Source organism: Electrona antarctica, assembly GCF_951216825.1.
Source record: "Electrona antarctica genome assembly, chromosome: 22".
Taxonomy (NCBI): Eukaryota; Metazoa; Chordata; class Actinopteri; order Myctophiformes; family Myctophidae; genus Electrona; species Electrona antarctica.
In genome coordinates, this window is record NC_136805.1 from 4,805,147 (window position 1) to 4,821,204 (window position 16,058).

Sequence of the window (16,058 nt, forward strand, 5' to 3'; positions counted from 1 at the left end):
CTATGATAAATTGCCTGCAATTAAAGCATCAACAAAATTCTATTTCTGACTAGCTAATTTCAATGACACAAATCATAGTGACTGATTACACATAAAAAAAATAGGTTGTAGTTGTACATGCTGTTAGCTTTAGCCCTAAATCATTGTGGTTTGTTTTCCAGTTCAAATTAAAACATGGCAAGCTTGCATAATGCTCTTATAGTACTGTAATGTATAATGTGTTGCATTTAGGTGTGTGGGCCACCTATTCTGCCCTACAAACGTACAAAGCCAGAGTGCAGTAACTACATTTTTGTTGAAATTGAGTTATAGGCTAACTAAAATGTCCAGTCAAGGAGGTTTATGCTTATAGGGATGTCGCCAGTACTTACCCAACACAGTCTCCCTCCTCCACACAGCTGATTCAAAGAATGATCAATGCATGCATGAGTACCATTTAATCCCCAATCCCCATGCAGAGAGTCAGTGTCGCAACATCAACAGATGCTAAATTTAAAATTAGATGCTTAATTTAAAATTAAGCATCCACTGGATAACATTTATGACATTACAGTATGTTGAAGGAAAACTCAACTTCAAGTTACCTAGTGTAATACATGGCGTTCCAATAGATGACAGCAGGTGGCGTGGTAACATCATTTTAGCATTGAATTCCTCATACATGTATTATTTTACTTCATAACCGTCTCTGCACAGACAGACAGACAGACAGACAGACAGACAGACAAGATACACAATATGATTTAATCTAAGAAGGTATAACTAGCAACAGTATAGGCTACCTAATTGAACAGGACCATAGCCTATTCCCCTCACTGTACGTTTTGTCCCCCTTTTTACCTCCTCTATTATGATTTCATGCTTTTGGCTATATAGAAGTGTATATTTGTACGTCTCTAAATGTTATGATGAATTGAAAACGGTGGACCCTATTGTAAACAAGTGTAATGCTTTATGTTTGTATGTCGTCCACAGTTAACAGTTTAGTATTGTGTATTGAGTTGTGCTTGAAATGTACTGTAATTCTGCAAACTGTTAATAAATACTTAAATCAATCAATCAATACAAAGTAGCATCTTGTGTTAATGTAAACCTGTTATAGCATCTTGAATCGAATGTATATTTGTGTTAGTTCCATTAGAACTTCATTATGGTGGTGTTGACCTTTTCATGACATGCCTCCTCCAGGTTAAACTTAAATCGTCGTCATCACATGGCGACAGAGTGGAAGGAAGGAAAGGAAGATGGGGAAAGAAAGCCGATTTGAGGGATTACATCAACAACACGATGAGATCGGAGAATAGGAGACGCATAGCGGCTCATTTAATGGTTGTTCTGTAGACATACTGCACCGTGCAGACGCTATCTAACGTTATTAAAAACACGACGATTCTCTCATCTCATCTCTGCGAAGGAAAACAATCAAGTATAGCAACAGATCCGAATTCCTACGACGACGCCACAAACCCCGTTTCCTTGACAACGGTGCGGAAGTTTATTCTATCATAAGAAAACAAACCTATATTCCTGATCGTGTTGTGTTTACTTTATAATACATGCAAATATTATTTGGGTAGTATTCAAGTGGCCATTACAACATTATTAGCTCCTATTTAGAAGCTGCATTTCACAGCCATGCATGGGCTAGACTTGTTTTTGTTCAAGGTTGTATTTATTAAATATGTCTGAATTCTTGTGCTGTGGCTTTTGTTCTTGGACATTGCAGCAGCATAGGCTAGTAGAAACCTAGCCCCTCTCGGAACCATACGTTAAAGTTTCTGACATTTTGATGACTTTGGGGTCCAAAGGAGCTCAACCCGGGGGGTCCGGAGACGGGCTAGTAGAAACCGTAAACAACAGTATGATATTAAAAATAGGAAAGAAAAGAAAAAGAAAAAAAACATCTATGAGTCGACCTAAAAGTGACAGTTACAGACCCATAATAAGGTCCATTTGGTTACATTGATAGTTAATGTAATTTATACTATCAAATCATATGTAGCTGATGGAGACCCTCTGGACCACCCCGACCCTATTTTGACAGGTTACAAATGTTTGAGAACAGTGGTTGTCAAACATTTACATGCCCAGCCAGGACCCCCCACATTAATATCTATTTGGCTGCGAGAGAAGATTTGTTTTTTTGTTTTGTTTGTCAAAATCATTAAACGTTTTTCTAGATGTCTGGGTTAAAGAGGTTAAACTGACTTTTGGTTTTGTGGGCGCCCTCATGGAACCCCTTCATTGGGGTCCTCCTCGCCCCCCACTTTGAGAACAAAATGCCTTATCAAACATATGAAACATCCTAATTATGGGGCGCCAGCTGGCCTAGTGGTCCAGGCGCATGCCACATATAGGTTTGGCCTGACAGCGCGTTGCGTGTTCGAGTCCTGTTCATGACTACCTTTGCTGCATGTCTCTCCCCTTCTCTCTCTCTCTCTCTCCCCCTCTTTCCTGTCAGTCTTCACTTGATACTATCAATAAAGGCAGAAAAGCCAAAAACGAATCTGTTGCCAAACTGCATCTGTTCCAGGCAGCTCTCCAGCATCATGTCCTCGGGTTCAGAGATGAGCGCCACGGACGCCAGCAAGTGGCTGGACGCCCATTACGACCCGGTGGCCAACCTGTACACCTTCTCACCATGCATGGACCTCGCCGACCTCAACGGAGACGGGGAGAACAAGCTGGTGATAGGAGACCTGGGGACTGGATCCTCCCACATGAAGCTCAAGGTACCAGAGCTGCAACTCCATTGATTGATTCAATACTTTATTAATGGTTGTGCGATGGTGCTTAAGAGTACCAGTAAGACCATATCTTACTGGTACCAGTAAGAAACATATCCATATCATGATATGGATATAATATTGATACTAGGGATGTCCCGATCACGTTTTTTGGCTCCCGATCCATCCGATTCCGATTTTGAAAATGACGTGATCAGCCCCGATTTCCGATCACCCGATCCGATCGGGACAACCCTAGTCGCAACAACACAAAAATCCCTAAAGGGCTTGTTTCCATTGTTGTCCTGTGTGTGTAACTATCGATTATTGTCTTAGCAATCATTCTATGAATTACTAATTGAATATATATTTATATATCAATGTATCGATTAACCATTTAAACAATATTTTATTAGCATGCTTTTTCGGCGGTCGCACAACATTGTCACCCAAAAATAGTGAAAATGGCTTACAAGCTGAGCTTGCAGATATTTTCACGATTTTTCCCATTTTTGGGGGAACCTTTCGCCTACAATGACACAGCGAAAATTAATTTGATTCATAATTGATCATTTTATTAAAGGGTCATTGTTGTGTCTTCTAATAATCCATTAAACTGATTGATTTGGTTAACGCATTTAGACCTGAGAACTGAGTCTACAAATGTCTTCTAAATCATGACAGTTTTCTGAAAAACCTGTTTCTATATCAGTGGTTCTCAAACGATTTCATGTCAAGGACCCCCAGAATTATCTGTATTTGGCTGCGGACCTCCATCTGATTTGAGTTAAAAAAAACATTCGCTCTGAAAGAATATATATTCATTCAAAGATTTGCGCCAACATTTTCCCGATTTCTTTTAAAAAATAGCAGATCTACAAGCTATGAGCTTGTAGATCTGCTATTTTTCAATAGGTAAAGTATAACATAATGCTTAAAACACCAAATGGGGTTCCCGTCCTAAACGGGTCAACCCCGCTGCGGCGCCCGTCCTCCCTCCAGGTGTACCGGGGCACGGCGCTGATGAACGAGAACACGCTGCTGGACCTTCCCACCGGCCTGGTGTCCTTCCTCATGGACCTGCACGAGCCCCGCATCCCCGCCATCGCCGTGGCGTCCGGCCCCTTCATCTACGTCTACAAAAACCTCCGGCCGTACTTCAAGTTCACCCTGCCCAGTCTGGAGGTCAACGCAGTGGAGCAGGTGGGTGGGTGGGTGGCCTGGGGGATTGAATCCGATTACTTTTTTTAAGGACCCCCAGTTTGAGATACATTAGGCCACGGGCAACCATTTTGATATGATTCTTTTACCCCTCCGACCACAATCGTAACTGTCAGATTCCCTGAGAGAGTATACATTTATGTCCATTTAGTTCCATTTGTACACTCTCCGAGTTATAGACCAGTAAAGGGTCCATTTGGTTCCTAAGGACCCCTACTGGTCCCCAGACCCCACGTTGAGGATCAGTGCTTATATTATTAAGGGGCCTCCTTCCTATGCCCAGCTTTCCGTGTATGTGTGAACACAAACATTGGCTTGTGATTGGCTGATCACCCCATAGCGATGATTTGATTGGCTGAGAAAAGTACATATTGAAGATAAAAGTGAGGGCAGAAAAGGGAAGACGGAAAAATCAAAGGAATCAAGGAAGCAAATTGTGATTGGCCAGAATGAGAACTAAGATTTATGATGATAAGAGCGCTCCTCACTTCACACGGGACGGGTGTGATGTTTGGGGGGTGAATGTCAGTTAATAAGCGCCTGGAAGCAGACAGAAAACTAGGTTGTTAGCCCAGGGTTCCTTTGAGGCGGTTCCAATCCCAACTACAAGCTCATGACGTGTCGCATCGTTAAAGTGTCGACAGAGCCTCTCTTATCTTGTCTCTGGCACAAAATCATTTTACATAGGGTTCCAGTGTCCAAATCCATATGGGGGTCTGCCAAAGACCACTGTCATAATGTGAGATATACTAAGATACTAAGAGAGTACCTCAGGGCTTCTGTTTTCGCTCTACATTAAATATCTTCGCTGAAAATAGCCAAAATACAATCTCACAGTCCCCCCCCCCCCCCCCCCCCAACCAGGACGTGTGGCAGCAGGCGCGTGACGAGCGGATCGACCCGGCGACCATGAAGGAGATGTTGGAGGGGGTGCGGAGCAAGGCGGACGTGCCGCTGTCTGTGCGCTCTCTCAGGTTCCTGGGCCTGGAGCCGCAGGAAATGGACGAATTCGTCAGCCTGCACAAACAGCAGCCAATCAGGAGACAGGTGACTGTTTTAGAGAATTTAGACCGGCCAATAGATAATGCGGGAAATAAATTAATGGCATCCATCTATAGGCCTATTATAGCTTTTAAAATTGGATTATTTTTTTTAATAAATTGGAATAATGAATTAATGCGGTCGGATAACGGGTGGATTATCAATATGCACACCCGGATTCGGGTGACAAAAAAGCTCATCCGCAGGTCTCTACCAGCCATTGACCCCAAAACACAGGGTCCGGTCCGCACCCATTTTGGGTCGCAAGGTTCTTACTCCTGGGTTATGAACATCTATCATGAACGTCTGTGTGACTGTGTGTGTAAAGGCTGCACAGTGAAACTCAGATACACACTAGAGTTCTCGAATTCTGCCCGAACCCGACCAGGCCCGACCCCGACCCAATGTTTTTGGGCCTAAAATGGATGCTAAGTAATTAGTAGGGCCAGGCCAGGCCTCGGGCTCCATGAAAAAATATATATAGATGTTTTTTATAATAATAAAAGTCATAATTCTGTTCTGTCTGTTTGTGTATTTATCTATTATGATGAAGATGGTGCTGAGTTGACTGGTGTTTCACTTTTATTCTGTGATAGAGTTCTCAAATTCTGTCCAAACCCGACCTTACCCCGGCGCTTTTGGGCCGGGTTGGGCCTAAAATGTTTTTAATTAGCCGGGCCGGGCCTTGGGCCGGACCAGTTAAGGCCCAGTTAGCCTTAATGTTCAGGCCCGTTGACAACTTTCAGACAGTGATAACAGGCTTTGAGAACTCTAATGTACACTAACTGGGACTAAAGCTGCTTTGTGCTCTTTCAGACGGTGATAACAGAACTCTAATGTACACTAACTGGGACTAAAGCTGCTTTGTGCTCTTCCAGACGGTGATAACAGAACTCTAATGTACACTAACTGGGACTAAAGCTGCTTTGTGCTCTTTCAGACGGTGATAACAGAACTCTAATGTACACTAACTGGGACTAAAGCTGCTTTGTGCTCTTCCAGACGGTGATAACGGAACTCTAATGTACACTAACTGGGACTAAAGCTGCTTTGTGCTCTTCCAGACGGTCATAACATGCATTGGGACGCTGAAGAAGAGCACGGCCGACGAGGAAGGAGTCAGCTGTCTGGTGATCGGTTCAGAGAACAATGAGGTCTACATCCTGGACCCCGAGGCCTTCACCATCCTCTGCAAGGCAACCACAAGCCCTTCCTTCTTTTTAAACGCTTGAAACCCTAGCATCCCCGTTTTGTTTTTGTTTTGTTTGGGGGGGAGGGAGAGGATCTGCTAGCCCCTCCTACAGCTTTAATGTTTGTCTTCCAACGATGCTTGTTTAAGAAAACGCCATAGACAATAAAGAGAAATGCAATGTTTGTGTCGAGGACTAAAACAAACATTAGCACCCGTTGCTTAAACAAACATTATGTTGTAATTGATGTTGTAAGATGATAAGAGCGCCCCTCACTTCACACGGGTGTGATTTTTGTTTTTAAAAATGAAGAGATTACTTGTGTTTTAGTTTGAATAACTGTTGCATAGGAAATGCTGCCACATTGACATACTTTATGTTCCAGTGCTGTAGCAGCCTAGGTTTTTTTGAGGCGGTATACCATTATTATTCCCTGCACGAAATGCGCACATATAGGCGATACGCTTGCGTGTAGTCAATTAATTAAATGATTAAACGTATAAGGATTAAAAAAAACACCCACTGATGTGTTCCTGGACGGGTGTGGATGTTTCAGATGGCGCTGCCCAGCGCTCCCACCATGCTGGACGTGACGGGGCAGTTCGACGTGGAGTTCCGCATCACGGTGGCCTGCCGAAACGGCAACATCTACATCCTGCGCAGGTAAAAAAACAAAACTCGTATTGGCGCACCGCCGCCGCTGTACCGTGAGCCGCTAGCAGAACTCCCCCTTTAACCACTTTAGACCTGAGACCAGATTCTACAAAATTACTTCTAAATCATGACAGTTTTCTGTTAAAACCCTACGTTTCTATGTCAGTGGCTCTCAAACTAGTCAAGGACCCCAACGATTATATGTAATTGACCGCCGACCCCCATCTGAAAATATGTTGTCACCGAATGGGCCGGATTTACACCAGCAGATGAAGTTTGACACCTCAATCGCATAGTGTTCAGTGGTTTTCAAATGCAATTATTTTGAAACTGATCGAACTACCTCTGACAGATCCTAAATATGAGTGACGCAGTAGTGTGCACCAAGAGGCAAACAAACCTTAAACGACTTTCAGCGATAACAAAGAACTAAGCTACTTGGGTATTTATGCACCAGAGGCGTATCTACAATAAGGCGAGGGCAGGCGTCCGCCTGTCCAAATCCATTTCTGGCCTGGCCAAAATCCATACAATGAGAAAAAACAAGACAAAAACAAGACCTGAGAACTATTAGTGGACAGCTGATTGGCCGTTGCGGTAGAGCGCGACCCTCAATCACCCATTGGAATGTAGCCTTTGTATCCTACTCGTCTGGCAGGTATATCTCTTTGAAAACCTTTAGTGCTACGATTGAGCGCGGGGAGACGACAATTAACACATGATCTTGCCTGCCCAAAACGTAATTCCTGGATACGCCACTGTTATGCACTAAAGCCCATGGTGCAGAGAAAGCAACCATTAAAACAGCGAGACCCACCGAGACCATAGACGTGCCCCTGAGACAACTGCTCCACCCACGTTTCAACACGACCCCGGTGTCTTAAAGCGAAACGTTGCTATGCCCCGCAGGGAAAACACTCCGAAAATATATTTGCACACCAGCCCATCATCTACTCTCAGCCTCCCTTGGTTCCAACACAACCCCTGCCCTGAGCATTTGGCGAAAGGTGGATGGAAACCAAACAACGTCTCTCTCCCCCCAGCACAAACAAATTAACCTCAACGTAAACCCTGTATGGCAAACAGGTAACTAAGGCCACAGAAAAATAGGCACTGCATGGTCGACTGGATTAGAAATGACAAATCAAGTCCCAATATATACACCACACTCAAAATCTTTGTTTGTACTACCTTGTATATCTTTCGGAGTAGACAATTAAGAGCTACTGTAAAACAAAACAAAAAACAGGACAGTAAGCATAAAGAAATCAATGCTTACCCAAACCAAACAACAAAGTCCAACTCCTTGCTGTATCAAATCAGATTCTTACTCAACACAGTAACGGTACGAGCCCCCATTTTATCATGAACAAAAAGAGAGGGTTACGCCTATAACCTTAAAACTAACATGGTTTATTACACATATAAATGAAAGACTGTAGAATCAGTAGTGCAGCAGGTGAGTGGATGTGTGTTAAACGATGTTGTTGGATGATGGGATCCAAACCAGAAGACAAACAAACGAAAATGTGCGCGCAAGTGGAAAATGAGATGGAGAGCAAAATAGACTGCTTTTAAAGCCCTGAGAGCACTGGGGCCAGGTGCTGCAGATCAAAGCTAATAGCCTTACCAGATACCCGCAACACAAACCAGAGCAGAGCACTGGCGCACGGAGTGGGAGGGCTAGCTGTCGCACGTGTGTTTTTGAGAAAGTGCAGTTGCAAATCATCATGTGTTCCTGACGTATTCGCATTAATAACAACTATGATATTTACGCAGGGACTCGCTGAAACCCAAATACTGCATCGAGCTGCCATCGCACCCCGTGGGCCTCGTCAGGATGGGCAAGAACGTCGTGGTAGGACTCACCGAAGAGAGCCTGCAATGCTTCACACAGAAGGTAAACACTCACGCACACACACGCACGCACGCACGCACGTGTTCTCTTTCAATATTTCTTTTTATTGGGTTTTCTCAATTATTGACATACATTACTTTACAAAGACGTACAACAAAAACAAAAAACAACACACGTGTTTTAATATACTCATGAAGATTAAATATTATCGGGCGGCTGTGGCTCAGGAGGTAGAGCAGGTCGTCCAATGATCCCAGGGTCGGCGGTTGGAATCCCGGCTCCTCCTGTTCACATGTCGAAGTATCCTTGGGCAAGACACTGAACCCTACATTGCCTCCAATGAGTTGGTCGGTGTGAGCTTTCCACCATTGGTGTGTGAATGTGGGAAGTGAGGACGCTGGCGCTTTGAGCACTTGGAAAAGCTGAACATTCACAAAGTGACCGATTGTCTTGTCTTGTCTTGTCTTGTCTTGTGTTGCGTTCCAGGGGAAGAAGCTGTGGACCGTGGGCCTCCCCGCCCCCATCACCACCATGGCTCTCATGGAGATCCCCTCCCGGGGCTTCCAGGCCATCCTGGTGGGCCTGGCCAACTGCGAGGTCCACCTCTACCGCGACAAGAACCTGGTCGGCGCCTTCAAGACGCCGGACGTGGTCGTCGGCATCCGCTTCGGTCGCTACGGGCGCGAGGACGGCACGCTCGCCATGACCACCAAGGGCGGCGGGCTGATCGTGAAGATCCTGAAGAGGACGGCGACGTTCGACGACCGCGAGCGGGCCCCGGGGCCGCCCCTCGCCCAGTCGGTCCGCCTCGACGTGCCCAAGAAGACCAAGCTCTACGTGGACCAGACCATGCGGGAGCGCGAGAGCGGCGTGGCCATGCACCGCGCCTTCCAGATGGACCTGAGCCGCGTGCGGCTGGCCGCCGCCACGGCCTACGTCAAGGCAAGTGTTCCTCGCGGCGGCCTTTAAACCGCCGCAATATTAGTCAACAGAAAATGTCTTCTCCCACGCTCACCTCCTCTCTCTGTCCAACTTCCCTCACCAAGTGACAGGTAAACGCCATGAATAGGTAGAGTGGCAGCGCCCCAGCCCCGGTGACACGCCCACTACCTGTGCAGTGCCCATTAAAGTGACATACCTTACGTCAATCATAATGGCACATAGAATGCACATAGAAACACATTACGGCTCCTACAGTGTCCTTGAGCAAGACTCTGAACCCCTAATTGCTCCTGATGTGCTGGTGGGTGCCTTGCAAGGTTTCCGCCGCCATCGGTGTATGAATGTGTGTGTGAATGGGTGAATGTAATGCACAATCTATGTAAAGCACCTTGGATAAAGGCGCTATATAAATGCACCATTTACCATTTTATTGCTGTTTAAAACCTGTCTGTAAAGCACTTTGTATCTATATGTTTGGAATGGTGCTATATAAATACAATTCATTCATTCATTCATTCAAGGCGCTGGAGTCCAGCCAGGCGCCCGTCTCGGCCTGCCCGTCGGAGCCCCTGAAGATGAACGCCGTGGTGCAGGGCCTCGGGCCGTCCTTCAAGCTCACGCTCAACGTGCAGAACACGGCGGCACGCCGGCCCATCGCCAACATCACCATCAGCTTCCTGTACGACGAGAGCCTGTACAGCATGCGGTGCCCGTGCTTCAGGGTGCCTCTGCTGGTGCCCGGCCTCGTCTACCCCATCCAGACCTTCGTGGAGTGCACCAGCGACAAGGGCGTCTCCGACGTCATCAAGGTGTTCGTGCTGCGCGAGGGCAGGAGCGCGCCCCTGCTCACCGCCCACATCAACATGCCCGTCAGCGAGGGGCTGGTGCTCAACTGAGACGGGATCTTTTGGGAGGGGTGGGAGGCTCACCGCCTGGTTTACTACGAGCTGACCCGTTGAGAGAGAGAGTTACGTCATTCTTTGACCTTGCCGCGACGCGATCAAATGGTTCATGTATCGTATATATATATATTAATACGGGGTAAATAAGAGAAAGGTAAATCTAGTGGTTGCAGGAGGAGACTAAGATCTAAGCTGTATCACCCTGGAGAACTTGAATCAGCACATCGCAGAGGCCGTGGACAATCCAAACCATTACAACATTGCCATCGACAAAGAGGGCAGCGGTGTCAAGCACACGGTACCGAAGAGTTGGTCGCCCGATGGCGAGCACGGCTTAACTAATTCCGAACCAACTTGGTTTTTGGCAATACATGATTGAATATTATGAATATTCTTTGTTTACAACGGAAGTCCTACAGGAGTGTCGTAACTCTCTCTCTCTCTCAATAGCGTTTTACAATGGAGGTGGCAGGTAGTGTTACGTAGGTCAGTGGTAACCCACTCCTGATCCACAGGACTCTCCGTAGTCCTCCTGGTTTTCCGTTCTACCAGGCAGTTGATGGCATTCATCTGGATGCTCTGTTTAGACAGAGGTAGTCCCAGGGGTCGCCGAGCTACTGAAGTGGATTGGTTGTTGGAATGGAGCTGGTTGGTGGTCGTCTGTTATGGTATTTATTGGAACATTAACCCATTCAGGCCTGACGTCGAAATTTTAAAAAAAAAGTTTTCTAAATCATGACAATTTTCGGAAAGATTTGAGGCACATTTTAACGATTTTTCAAAAATAGCAGATCTACAAGTTCATAGCGCGCCACTCGGTGGCGCGCTATGAGCTTGTAGATCTGCTATTTTTCAATAGCTAAATTATAACATGTTTAAAACGCTAACGCTAACGTGACATGGATGCGTTCCAGGTATCAATGGATTAACTGGTCATAGTTTAAACTTTGGTTTGGGAGATCTGACCACCCTGCCATGAAAAGGATCTTCCAATATGGCTGCTAGCATTAAAGCAATGCACATTGTGGAATATTAGCTGTATTAAGACTGTGTTTACAAATTGTAATGTTATTGAGGGTAGTTCTGTGTGTGTGGATTTTATATACAGTATAGATATATTTTCAATATAGTGCTTTTTGAATGGAGCAAATTGAAACACTAATGCTTAGGGTCAACCCTGTAAGAAAACGAATTGTCAATTGAGAGGGCTTATTGCACTTTATGTGGACAATTGAAATGACATTTTGTGTCAAGACTTCCAAGAGAAGGGCGTCCGAGTGCAGAAAAGCACAGGAGGGCGAATTCAGATGAAAAGAGAACTCAGGACTTTACTCGGGCGAGCAGGATACAGACAGGGGTAGAGAGCAGATAAAGCCTGATGTATGAAGAGAAGATCCGAGCACTCAAAAAAAGTATAAAAATTAGGAGACTTACTTACTTACTTAGGCCTTTGTATTCCTTTCGGAACATAGGCCATTGATGAGTCGTTTCCACCCTCGTCTGTCTTGCGCCATCCTCTCCAGCTGTTTCCACGTCAGTCCCTTCTGTTTGACATCTAGCTCTGTGCTCCTCCTCCAGGTGTTTTTGGGTCTCCCTCTGCTCTGTTTTCCTTGTGGGTTCCACGTTAGTGCCTGTTTAGTTATTGCCGTTTTGTTTTTTCTTAATGAAACATTAGGAGAGGGTAGATATAAAATGTTAAAACGTCAAGCCTGACGTATACTTGGTTGAGCATGGTGCAGTACCGTATTTTCGGTAGAAGCTGGGACTGCCGCGCAAAATCTGGTTTCAACAGACACAGATAGAGCAGGTTGCGGATAGCCAGGAACAGACATGCGCACAAACTAACTAGCACCAAGAAATAGTGCAGTGCAACATGACACACTCCCATACATAACAGATAATCTGAAAACTGGATATATCAGAATTGTATGTGCACGCACGTGCACACACGCAAGAGCTAAAAGGACGCAGGTTAGCTCCATGGATAGATCGGTACTGACGGAACGGACAAGGAACAGAAGAAGGCAAGGATACATCTGGTAGGAAAGCACAGGAGGAAATGATAAATCAAGTCAAATGTATTTAAAAAGCATGTTTAACCCATTTTGACCTGAGATCAGATTCTAAAAATGTCTTCTACATCCTGACAGTTTTCTGAAAAAGCTATGTTTCTATGTCAGTCCTTCGATTTTTCAAAAATAGCAGACCTACAAGCTCGTAGCGCGCCACTCGGTGGCGCGCTATGAGCTTGTAGATCTGCTATTTTTCAATAGCTAAAGCATAACATAATGCTAACACCAAAAGGGGTTCCCTCCCAAAATGGGTTAAAACCAACTCCAAAGTACTTTTACAGAGCAGGAGGTAGGTCAGAAATCCACAAATAAAAGAACGACAGACAGACAGAGAGGTGTAATTTCAGAAGAAAATAGGGGGTAGCAAAAATGACTTTAGCCCCCAGGGGGGTGTTTGAAGATATTATTTATTTAGCCTATAATGACATGTCCAAGATAAGGTAGCCAGGTTGAAAGTAGTAAATGTATGGTTTCATTTCATGACAGAAATCACATGTCTATAACATGTGACATCAGTGGCGTGCACAGATAGACACTAGGGGGTGCTAGAGCACCCCCTGCCCTTTTGGCAATTTTGAAGAAAAAATATATACTTTTTTTTATTTACTTTTTTTGTACAGTGTACACTGTACAGTATGTGGACCATGGTCACATTGATTAATTCTTGATTAAAAAAAATATTCTAATATATTATTTAGGCCCCAAAATCTATAAATCTCACACTATTAAGGCAACCGGTCGGTTCCACGCGCTGCACAAGGTGCCCTTTTTTCACTTGAGCACCTGCCCCTCTAAATGTCTGCGCACGCCACTGTGTGACATGTAGATGGACTGGCATGGATTGAGAGATCAGACTAATCTGCAAGAAATGTTCAGAGTTGGGGGGAAATATATTTAGACCTGAGGACGATTCTACAAATGCCTTCTAAATCCTGACAGTTTTCTGAAAAACCTATGTTTCTATGTGAGTGGTTCTCATACATTTTCATGTCAAGGACCCCTAGAATTATATGTAATTGGCCGCCGACCCCATCTCAAAATATGTAGTTCCAGGGACCCCCCCCAGAAGCAAAGATTAGAGTTAAAAAAACGTTCGCTCTGAAAGAATATATATTCAAAGATTTGCGCCACATTTTCGCGATTTTTCAAAAATAGCAGACCTACAAGCTCATAGCGTGGCACTCGGTGCCACGCTATGAACTTGTAGATCTGCTATTTTTCAACAGCTAAAGAATATCATAATGCTTAATACACCAAAAGGGGTTCCCGCCCAAAATGGGCTTTAGAAGAACTGAATTTGAGGTTAAACGTGAACACTAGGGGGTGACAACTGCCCTCCCCTGAGAGAGAGAGAGACCCCAAGGCCACATATTATAAAGTCATAAACAACAGAGGCAGGTACAGCTGTGACCATGCAGTTCTCTGTGTGTGGAAACAGCTTCATGTCACACTCAGGGATTGCATCATACTATAACCATTTGAGTACTATAGACGAATAACAGTTTTAAGTCCATGCTCATTATCCATAATGTATAAATGATGGATAAGGGGTCAGGACAACGAGGCCTTTTCGTGGAGGGGTCAGAATGACATTTGGACTTGGAACAGTTTTTCGTCTGTAGTACTTTTGTAAAGTAAAAAATTACTATGAATGTGTTTTTTGTATTCCTTGGTATTTCTGTTTAACTTGCTCTGGCATTTCTGTGGATTTATATTGCTATAAAGTCCAAAGGAAACCATTAAAAAAACATTCCAATTGGGTAATAGTGCACTTATTATTGTATTTACTGTTATTCAAATGATATGTCAAACTGGATGGATGGATTTTATTTTGTCATTGGACACAAGTGTACAACGAAATTAATCTGTTGGCATCAATCCAAATGCAATACAAAAAGGCAATCATAGTAATGCAAAAGTTGTTTAGTAGTGGCAAGAGTAAAAACAGTAAGAGAAATACATAATATGGGCTAAAGGTGGTATCAGAGGTGTTTAGTTCATATAGTGATGCTATAATATGGGCTAAAGGTGGTATCAGAGGTGTACAGTTCATATAGTGATGCTATAATATGGGCTAAAGGTGGTATCAGAGGTGTTTAGTTCATATAGTGATGCTATAATATGGGCTAAAGGTGGTATCAGAGGTGTTTAGTTCATATAGTGATGCTATAATATGGGCTAAAGGTGGTATCAGAGGTGTATAGTTCATATAGTGATGCTATAATATGGGCTAAAGGTGGTATCAGAGGTGTTTAGTTCATATAGTGATGCTATAATATGGGCTAAAGGTGGTATCAGAGGTGTTTAGTTCATATAGTGATGCTATAATATGGGCTAAAGGTGGTATCAGAGGTGTATAGTTCATATAGTGATGCTATAATATGGGCTAAAGGTGGTATCAGAGGTGTATAGTTCATATAGTGATGCTATAATATGGGCTAAAGGTGGTATCAGAGGTGTTTAGTTCATATAGTGATGCTATAATATGGGCTAAAGGTGGTATCAGAGGTGTATAGTTCATATAGTGATGCTATAATATGGGCTAAAGGTGGTATCAGAGGTGTATAGTTCATATAGTGATGCTATAATATGGGCTAAAGGTGGTATCAGAGGTGTTTAGTTCATATAGTGATGCTATAATATGGGCTAAAGGTGGTATCAGAGGTGTTTAGTTCATATAGTGATGCTATAATATGGGCTAAAGGTGGTATCAGAGGTGTATAGTTCATATAGTGATGCTATAATATGGGCTAAAGGTGGTATCAGAGGTGTATAGTTCATATAGTGATGCTATAATATGGGCTAAAGGTGGTATCAGAGGTGTATAGTCCCACGGGGGAAACAGGGTTACAGTGTTTATGTTTATGTAGTGAGTGAGTCATTCCTGTCTACACACATTAATATCCTGAGTGTTGATGCAACCCAGAGAGTGTTTATTTATGGCACCAAATGGACCAGTAAAGGTTGTATTATATATCTGCATGGTAGGCGCATCATTACAGCAGATATAGAACAGACTGCAGTGACAGGCCGAAGAAACATGGAACGGTTTGTGTGAGTCATTTGTTTTCTCATGTTTGTCTCTCTCTCTCTCTCACACACACACACACACAAACACAGTCACACACGTTGGTAATACTATATTTGCGAGGACATCAACATTTTAGGACGGCTATGAGATTAGATTTTTTTTTACCATTTGTTGCTATGATTAAGCCTATATAACTCCTAAAGCCTGAGTTATGTTTACGTGTGCACTGGTATCATGCAGCACACACAGCCCATCGACAAGACAATCTTATGGGCTTTTTGGTAAAGACGTTTGGTGTAACGGGTAAAAAGGATACCTAGAAGGGCATCATGCCCTTCTAGGTATCGCTCACCCGATAAAGTCATAAGGGTGAGAACTGAGTAAGGGGAACCTCCCGCCAAACCCCGCACCTGTGTTGTGT

At 44.1% G+C, this 16,058-nt stretch overlaps 1 protein-coding gene across 2 annotated transcripts; it reads left to right on the forward strand.

Moving 5' to 3' along the window:
- Nucleotides 1-1,240: 1,240 nt before the first annotated feature.
- Nucleotides 1,241-14,349, forward strand: bbs1 (Bardet-Biedl syndrome 1). Of its 2 annotated transcripts, none has more exons than XM_079493211.1 (9): nt 1,241-1,485; nt 2,534-2,732; nt 3,729-3,929; nt 4,812-4,994; nt 6,053-6,184; nt 6,735-6,841; nt 8,612-8,732; nt 9,177-9,632; nt 10,154-14,349. In XM_079493211.1, the coding sequence occupies exons 2-9, from the start codon at nt 2,550-2,552 to the stop codon at nt 10,526-10,528; spliced, it is 1,758 nt and encodes a 585-aa protein (XP_079349337.1). In that variant the 5' UTR covers nt 1,241-1,485; nt 2,534-2,549; the 3' UTR covers nt 10,529-14,349. The 2 variants fall into 2 exon arrangements, with proteins under 2 accessions (XP_079349337.1, XP_079349338.1); XM_079493212.1 differs by having other exon boundaries at nt 2,538-2,732.
- Nucleotides 14,350-16,058: the final 1,709 nt, after the last annotated feature.